General features: G+C 39.4%; 2 protein-coding genes across 5 annotated transcripts in view; both read left to right on the top strand.

The window, feature by feature from the left end:
* LOC131892313 (serine/threonine-protein phosphatase 2B catalytic subunit 2-like) overlaps positions 1-4,008 on the top strand; it is a 23,451-nt gene extending 19,443 nt beyond the window's left edge. For 2 of the 4 annotated variants that reach the window (XM_059242118.1, XM_059242117.1), the window contains 5 exons: positions 249-308; positions 1,219-1,300; positions 1,920-2,017; positions 2,177-2,229; positions 2,400-4,008. In XM_059242118.1, coding sequence (XP_059098101.1) covers positions 249-308; positions 1,219-1,300; positions 1,920-2,017; positions 2,177-2,229; positions 2,400-2,504 — 398 coding nt within the window. In that variant the 3' untranslated portion in view covers positions 2,505-4,008. The remainder of the gene's footprint in view (positions 1-248; positions 309-1,218; positions 1,301-1,919; positions 2,018-2,176; positions 2,230-2,399) is intronic. The other 2 variants (XM_059242119.1, XM_059242120.1) reach the window with 1 other exon arrangement.
* A 2,620-nt stretch (positions 4,009-6,628) lies between these two features.
* LOC131892319 (uncharacterized) lies at positions 6,629-8,710 on the top strand. The gene is made up of 4 exons (XM_059242127.1): positions 6,629-6,752; positions 7,089-7,219; positions 7,577-7,803; positions 8,258-8,710. Exons 2-4 carry the CDS (start codon positions 7,096-7,098, stop codon positions 8,543-8,545), a joined length of 639 nt encoding a protein of 212 aa, XP_059098110.1. The 5' UTR covers positions 6,629-6,752; positions 7,089-7,095; the 3' UTR covers positions 8,546-8,710.
* Positions 8,711-9,014: the final 304 nt, after the last annotated feature.

Raw genomic sequence — 9,014 nt, 5'->3', positions numbered from 1 at the left:
ACACGAGTTGTCAAACCGAAGTATTTGTCATCTTGAGTCGTTCTGTTGTGACCTTTGTAGAAAATTATTTGCTGGATTAAGCGATGATTTCTTCTTGTAAACGACCACCAAGGCTTAGCTTCAAAGTTTCAAAATTTGAAAGACAAGCAAAATGTAACAACAGCCTTCGTATCTAGCGGTCTAGACTCCTGGTGCACCCTGTACAATCCGACGGAATCCGAGGGCTCAATTCAGATGGTTCTTTCTAGTCTGTGATGCCATTAACTGGAGTGGGGGCGTGGCTGGAGGGCGGAAGAAGTCCGATGCTGGTAAGGAGGGATTGTTAGTGCCTCCTCCTTCTCCTAGCTTCACTAACAGTAACTCTCTTAGTTACTCTCAGTAACAGTAACTCTCTTTGCAGAGAGATTATTGCCCTACATAGAGTTCCTTCTTTTGAATGTCCTATCATAGAGTAGAGCGAGATCTGCGGTGACCCTACTAACTTATATGTTATGTTTAAAGTATTGCCATGGACACACCAATTCAAGACTTACGTCCTTTTTACCGACAAAGACAGGCATGCCAATGCTCTTCAAATCATGGCATCCCTGATATCAAATTCAACCCTTTTGGTTGGAAGCTTCAAATGATAGCGATACTTTTCAGCCTGTTGTACCACGTGTTCAGATATCCTCTGATATGTAATTGAATTGGGCTGGGAAATATCGGGAAATATACCGCGTGAAATACGAATTCTGCTTCCAACGTTTCGTTCCACTGAACTCCAGTGGGTTGACTTGTTCATCTTGTTATTCTTATTTTGTTATGACAATAATTATCAATAGAACAATATCGGCATGGGACTCCTCTCATATTGCTCCCTTGGCTTGGAATGTGAATATTGTATCAGGTATTTCGGAATTGTTCCATCCTTTTTGCCACTAGTGATTGATAATTACGATAAAGGAAAACCGCTAACGTTTCTCGGGACAACAAGATCCATACTATTCATGCTCTGCTCATGCCGAATCTCGATGTGTTCATCTATTGTTTTGAATGATCATAATTCCTTCTTAGGTCTGTTGCGAAGGTACCTTGAGTTCAATCAATGGGGCTAATTCAGTATTCTTTTGGATTGGACTAATCATGGTTTCATTGATTAATTGGTTACCATTACCAACCATGTCTCTCTTGACGGATATGCAGAGCTCAAGCATGTGAATTCATTTATCGTTCTAGGTCAAGCCAATGAGAGGAAGGAAGTTATTCGGAACAAAATCCGCGCCATTGGAAAAATGGCCCGCGTCTTCTCTGTGCTCAGGTAACTTGACTTTTTCCTATAGGACTAAGTCCTTGCTTCTGGTCTAAGGGCAACCCCGCGAAAAAAGATCGCGTAAAAGTGACCAAATGTCTTGTTTTATAAACCAAGTTTGCAATAATGCTTTACATTGAATAGTGAAAAAAGTTTGTTCACTAAAAGTGACTTTAGTTCAAACAGACGTTGGATAGTGACAATTGAAAGCATACAATTTTAACGTGAGACTTAATTCAATTTGAAGCAAAACGTTACTTTACAGCAACGTGTCATCTTGCAATTTGCTGATAAAGAAAGAGCGGAACAATATTTCATTTATTTTGTTAAAGATTTGATTTTTTAATGAAAACTTAATAGTCTTGTATATAGTGTTGAAGACCTAATGTAGATTCTCAAAATCTTGACCTCAATGTATCCCTCGAAAACATCAGGATTAGCTAGCCTTCCTTAGCTTCACAACTGTTCACATTTGAACTTTGATTCTCGGGTTTGTAACCGATACAAAGAAATGGCGTCGTGACCTGTTAGTCATGGAGTGTCAAAATTTATAAAATATTTGGTCATTGAATAATGCTTTGAAAGAGAGAGAAAAGATATCATGAGCTTGTGTTTTTATCTATTTCAGAGAGGAATCAGAGTCTGTCCTTCAGCTCAAGGGGCTCACGCCCACCGGAGCATTGCCCTTGGGAGCATTGTCTGGAGGAAAAGCGTCGTTGAACAACGGTGAGTTTATTCCTCGAGAGCTGTTTTTATTTACAGCATTGTCAGATCATATATCGTTCATTTGTATTTCCTTGTTTTCATGCTGAAATTGTGTTCTGAAGTTGCTCCTTCAACATTTAAGTGTTCACATTTAAAAGGTCACGATTCTTGCCCTTTCAGCTCTTCAAGGATTCTCGCCGAATCACAAAATCACATCCTTTGCGGAGGCTAAGGTAAATATTTGGAGTTTTGCAGTCCAAAAGTGCTCAACTTCCCAAAATAGCCAATGGGTCAATGAGGGGGGAGTATATCCTTCAGAAGATTGATCTCCACCAAATTTCAACGGTGATCCATTGTTATTGAGAGGAAAAAACGGTCTTTACACTCTTGAACTTTGTTTCAGGGCTTGGACTTGCCAAACGAGCGAATGCCTCCCCGTAAGGATGCTCCTGCAACCCCGGAAGAGCCAGCCAAGGCTAACAATAATAGTCATGCAGCTGCCAAGTAAGCTGCAGGTAGATAGCAGGCGCACCTGCAACTTGGCACAAGGAGAAGCCACCGGCCGGACTGCAAATGCCAAAACTTTTTCTTGTTTCCTTCACCGCAAATTTTTCCAAAAAAAACAACTACTACTAGTACTACTACTACAACAACAACAATACTATTACCATTACCGCTACTGCTACTACTACTATTTCAACTTCTATTACCACGATGAGTGATCGTTTTTTGTTGTATGTGGCCGGTTATTGGTGACCCTGCAGGTTTCCCCCTTCTTTTTCCTCCATCGCAGCAGGTGCACCATCTGGCGGAATGTATGAGTATGAGACTTAAAACTTGATATTTGCACCCTATTGGGCATAGTTCCTGGATTTTTCCGCTGTTTTTTTTTGTTTCGGATCCTGTCAAGTCAATCAAAGCCGGTAATTCCTTTCCACCTTTGGATGTCGCCCTCCCCTACAAACTAAGACCCATTCACTTCTGTACTTATTGCAACAAACTGAACTAAAAACATCCGGTATTACCTTTGATGACAAGACCTCTCGTTCATTATTCAATGATTATCTACATGTGAATGTGGGCTTTGTCTTCATTGCGAAAGAACGCCACCATGAAAGAAGATGAAAACAAGATTTTTAATAAAACATTTCGAAAAATAATTCTGGTTGTGACCCTGTCCTTATTCTACTTCATTCTAAGCAAACAAAACAGCTGGTATTCTCCTCTTTGTTACTATAAATTATCCTCTACTTCCTCCTCTTTGTCCTACAATTTGCATGAGGATTGCAATTGCAACTACACCATACCAACAGCAACAAATTTATTATCCCAAATTATCTCGAAATTAGCAAAAAATCCCATCCAATCTCGAAAATCATCATTGTGCACAAAACTATCCAGATCTATCGTAGATGTAGACCAGGCGCAATTCTTGATTTCCGCCCATGAAACTATCCCCCCCTTATCATGTACAACCACTTTTCATCTTGAAAAGAAAAAATACCCCTATTATTCTAATTATTATTGCCATTATTAACATCATTATTACATTTGCTTACTTATTATACCATGGTGCCATCAAAACTCGATGTGTTTCCCTCGTGATTTGTTCTGTTTCGTTCTTACAGCGACACTTCTGGTGAAGTTCCGTGAGTGTGGCCAAAGTTCTTGCTCTGAATTGAATTGTTTCTTGCCCCCTCTAGCGCCATTTGACTGAATCTTGCTTGTTTTGCTCTCGTGGAGACGCTTCATTCGTTCCTTGGGATGTGGTTTTGTTATCCTTGATATTGTTTAGAGTTGATTTCTTCGAACACAACAAATGATTTTATTCTTATTACTAGCATTATTCTACTTTCACCTGCTCCTCCTCCAGTTATGACCCTTCATCAAGAACAGCATTCTGAAATAATGAAGATATCTCTTTCCCTGCCCTGTCTCCTCCGTATGTGATAGGAGTTTTGTTGATTTCAGGAAAAACCATAATTACATGAAATAAAATATTTGATGTCCGAGCTTACGTCGTCTCATTTCCTTACTTGGATAGTCTGGCCCTTTCTTAATTCATATGATTCCAGCTTTACTAATTACAGCAAATAAAAATGACTAACAAAAAGTTTCCGTAACAGCCTTTCGTCCAATTGTGTGTGTCTTAATGCGTTCGAATTCACCGCTCTATGTGACGAAAGGTTTTGTCCATTCTGACATCCAAGGAATTCATTCCGTTGTATCGGTATTAAAACCCGAGAAGAATTTTGAAAAAAAACTTTCAGTAAAAATCATTTTTTCAACATATCTACGGTTTCCCATCAATGACTCCCTCGTTGGTAGCCTTAGGTTGAGGGGTTATCTGTGAAATTTCAGTTTGATAGGTCGATCGGAAGATTGATCAATTCGAACCTTGCCCGGAACTTGCTTTGGAACTTCATGCCGAAAGTTCAGCAAGGTCAATTGTCATTGTCAAGTCATCCGCTCTGGGTAAGATCTGTCTAATTTTCCATCCCCTTTTGATGGATGGATGATCTTTGAGAGAAGCGTTTGGGTGACGAATGAGTGAGCGAAAGGTAGCAAACAGCTATTGAATTAAATGTCTTAACTGACTCTGCCCGAACAAATAACAGATGGTGGTTTAGATATACGCTAACTTCCTATTCCTAACAAATGGTTAGTCTATTCATTTAGATTGCGGTCTGTAATCCCAAATAACCGGAGATCTTTATTAAGGTCTAATAAATTCAAGCCCTGATGTTAGGTGCTCTCAGGATTGAGAACCATCTAGGCCATGGTTTAACCTAGTGCCAAGGCCAAGAGTGCTTCTTCATGTGTACATTCGCAGTGGGAATCAATAAGTCAAGTGAAGTGAAAGGATACTTCTCCATCGCCCTGATCTCTAAAGAAAAAGAGAAAAGACAGAAAATCGCTTCATCACGGTTTAGTTTTTGAAGCACGGATCCGCTTTTCGATTCAATCCTGGCATGATATCGAAATCTGTTCAAGTGTTTTGAATACGTGAGTCATTTGTCAAAATGTATCGTAATACGTAGTCACCACTATTAGCTGTCTCATTGTTGGGTCTTTTTGATGTTATTTTTGAATTAATTAATGTAGCAAGTGGATTGATTTCTACCCACCAAGTCACACCATGGATAAAGAGAGTGATGATCTCCCAGCATCCCATGAGTCTAATACGTAGTTTTTGATCGTTCGTCCTGAATATGTGCGTGTATATGTAGAGGACATATCGGTTATTTTCAAGACCCATCAAAAATCTCTGATTTCAACTGCCATGAGGATTTTGTAATCACAGGCTCTTCGAAGTTCTCGAAAACTCGCCAAACGTTTGAAAGAAGACGGGTACCATGTTGGAATGGCCGTTGAAAGCCACCCAATAGCGCATAGTTCTCGTTAGTACACTTCTCTTTGTTCCTTCTTATGATATTACGTCCCTTTTGTTCCATGTGTGTTTTTATTCCCATTTATGAATCTTCTTGGGGCTAACTTTGGATCAGTGTCTCCACAATTGTTTTATTATTTTGAAAAAGTGTAATTTGTAAACTTCTGTAGGAGTACAGCCTTTGGCATTGGGGTAGTTGCTCGCCAGCCACCAAATCTAGGATTATTTGTTCACGTGTATACTCTAATATTTGCTTAATGTTGATGGCAGTTCCTGTCCAAAAGCCTTTCTCATTATTTCAAGGTCCTCAGATCACCTACTTTGAGAAAAGCGGAAAGGTTTGTGACAAGAGCTACCTCCTTTACTAGTGGCTAGTACAATATGTTGGATTCAATTTTTCAGCCCCGATGGCAAATCATCAAGTGAAGAATCTTTAACTTTGGAGTGTGCAGTAGGCAAGGAGGAGGTGAGTGCAAAAAGCCATGGAGAAGTGGATAACAAAGTAAAGGGACACCTTGAAACCATGGAAATTCGTAACAAATACAGTTTGTACGCAACAAACCCATGATGAATATGTTTGTAACTAAGGTTGTTTTCAAACCCATAGTGATACGCATTTCACTCCTTTTATGCTACCTCAAAGTTTCATCAGAATATAGTGGGTTCAATTAGTGCCCTGAATTATTAGAATTCTGAATACAGGGTTTTCCTTCGATGGGATGAAAAATATTCGAATAAATGAAATGGTTTAGTCTTTGAAAGCGGCAACTTTGAAGACACGATGCCAAAAATTGCAATTGCAGGCCAAATCTGTGTTCACGACAGTCAGACGGCATTACAACAACATGAGTCTCAAAGCTCAGTAGATTGTTGGTCCCATTTCAAGTCGTTTTGTATAGAACATCGTAAGATTTAATGGAAGACTTTGGATGAACAGGACTTCCCTTCACGAACATAGGAGATGGAGCGCATCCAGATCCCATGATTTCAGACTTTTTTTGCATTGAGACATAATCCAACGAATCAAACCACTCGACAATCAGACTGGCCACTCTCTGAGCTATTTCTTGACACTCCTCTGTATTGTTCCCTAAAACTACCCTGACGTTAACATCCGCATATTGGATGATGGCCGACAGAAAAAAAAAATATTTCTAGCAAATATGTTTGTTCTCATTAGGAGTAGGTGGAATTGAGAACACATTTGTTGACGAATCTTCCACTTTGCCTCTCAGCTCTCCGCTTGCTTGAAGCCACTCAGTTTGCTTTCACTAGCCAACCATTTATCGTTGCTCCTCACATCCCATCCCACCCAAAGGCCCTCAGCATCTCCCCATTTTCCAAACCAACCTTTGCGCAAGTCCAGTAAGTTCCTCGTCTATTTCATTTGAGTCTCGGTTCGTCTTTCATTTTGCCCGAAAAGTAGATGGCATTCCAGATCAACCCCACATTCATGGTCTACATAGCTCGGTCTGCCAACTCAAATTCGTTGGGAGACCACATATTATGTAAAGCTTGAAAGATAATAAATAGATGATTTTAATAGTTCAGGGGATCACATTTCCCAAAGAAAAAAAATAAAGACTGAAAGTCTGAGCTTGAATCCTTTTCGGAAAGGCTCGAGTCTGGCCACTCCCTCCAAATTCACTCGTTTCTGCACTGCTAATCCGTTTTCCGTTTTCCAACTTACTTTCATTTCAGAATCAACATGATAATTGCAACGACATGCCTTGTGGTCACTTTGTTAATTTTGAACCATGGGCAAGTTGGTAACTCCCATGTCGCCACCTTTCATGAAGCAACTGACACGTTAAAAAGTGGTACCCCAAGAAGTAAGTGAAATTCCGTTGATAAAGCTACGATATTGCCAAACGTAATGGTTTGATCAAAATTGTCAGTGATGGGCGGTTCCACATGACCTTGGTTTTTGTCAAATTTAATTTGTCACATTTCTTTGGACTTCCCGAACATGGAATAAGGAACATGAAAGGGAACAAATTTGTGCTCAAGTTTATTCACAAGTTAGTGCGTCTTTTTAAACCTCATGGATGCTTGATTGATGCTTATTAAAGGCGAAAAAGCGTTGGAATCACAAAAGAAGAATTCAGTTTTTCGGTCAATCTTCATGTAACTAAAGATCAATGACCGCTTTTTGACTTTTCTTTGTCTTTCTTTAAACATTTTTGAAGTCTCCGTCGGCGAAATGAAAGATCGTTTGGAATTCGAGGAGGGCTCCGGAATAATGGAAACAGAGCTAAATGTTGAAGAATGTCCCGGAATGTTCATTACATATTTTACCATTACCGTGCAGAATCCGAGTGGATGTTATGTTTTCCAGACAACGGGATTCAACAATGGGGGATATCCGAATAATACAGGACCTTTTTCTCCATACTTTTGCGATTACACCATTGAGGTACTTTGTTCTTGTTTCAAAGTTTTGGCTTGCACACATAGCTTTTGAGGATGGTTATTGGATTTCAGCGTATAGGATAATGACTAAATAGAAATTGGGCCCACGACAAAAATGTTGATTTATGATGGCTTTGTTGTGAAATCCCCACGGAGATTTTTTGTTTTTGGGCCACTTTGACAAGCTCTTCAAATTGGAAGCCCCAACTCAAACCAATTCATTCTGAAGGTTTTATTATTTTAGTCAATTGTAATTACTGCCAATGTTTTAAGCTCAGAATAATGGTCTCCGTTTGAAAAATTGATAAGAAATGAGTAGATCCAAAATACTCACATTTCAGAACATTTTCATACTCTTTACGGATGGAGAGCACATGGAATTGCATTCCCTTAATAATGATACGCTCATTTATTCAATGTTTTTCTCTTTCGCTTCCAATTTAATTCTGTCATTTCAGTTTGGGGCTACTGTAAATGGAACAGTGACTGTTAAAGAAAAAGATTTCCAGTTCCAAGAACCAAGTGGTGGATCTTGCGATGATTCTGTAGCAATTGTTGGTGTCAACGATGAACAGCAAGAAAATGACCTCGATGACCAAAGTCAGGGTACAGATGAAATTTCATATTGTGGCACGATTACAGAAGACAAGATCCGCGATTTCTCTAACGATGAACTTTACATTCGACTTGGCGCCGACAACACAGTGAATGGCAACGGAGCCGAGATCGTTATTTGTATTGATTAAAAGAGTTGGGGGTCAAAAACCCGATTCTATGTTTTTGCCACTTTATGAACTGTGAAGTGATTATTGGTTTATTGTTTTTCTTTTATTTTGACCAGCTACATAGTTTCGAAAATGCATTAAATAAATCCTTTGAAAAGTCCTGTTGCTAAGGATTTGTCAATCTGAGAGCGGCAATAATTCTTGAAGAAAAAAAAACACTGACTAGAGAAGAAGTAGTTTAAAAAATCAGCGGTACAAAATTGCTCAAGGGTCGATCCCTCAAAAGGATGGATCCACCAACGATTTTTGGGATTTCGGAATCAGAACAAAGGCCTTGAAATGTGAGTAAATTTGGACGCTTCGCCGTCAAATGCGTTTGTAAAACAAACCATTCTTCCACAGGGAACCATCGCCGAAAACAAGATTTGCCAGCGTCAGAGAAGCTTGGATTTGTCAAGCCTGGGGTTGAAACAGAATTAGCAAATAGACA

The sequence above is a fragment of the Tigriopus californicus genome, chromosome 12 (genome assembly GCF_007210705.1).
Source record: "Tigriopus californicus strain San Diego chromosome 12, Tcal_SD_v2.1, whole genome shotgun sequence".
Lineage (NCBI taxonomy): Eukaryota > Metazoa > Arthropoda > Copepoda > Harpacticoida > Harpacticidae > Tigriopus > Tigriopus californicus.
The sequence above is the reverse complement of the archived record's forward strand: the minus strand, read 5'-3'. Positions and strand labels throughout refer to the sequence as shown.

Excerpts from the sequence above, each read along its gene's own strand:
- LOC131892319 (XM_059242127.1), top strand. The coding sequence starts at position 7,096 with ATGATAATTGCAACGACATGCCTTGTGGTCACTTTGTTAATTTTGAAC. Across the intron at positions 7,220-7,576 it reads AAAAAGTGGTACCCCAAGAA|TCTCCGTCGGCGAAATGAAA; the intron begins GTAAGTGAAATT and ends ACATTTTTGAAG. Across the intron at positions 7,804-8,257 it reads TTTGCGATTACACCATTGAG|TTTGGGGCTACTGTAAATGG; the intron begins GTACTTTGTTCT and ends CTGTCATTTCAG.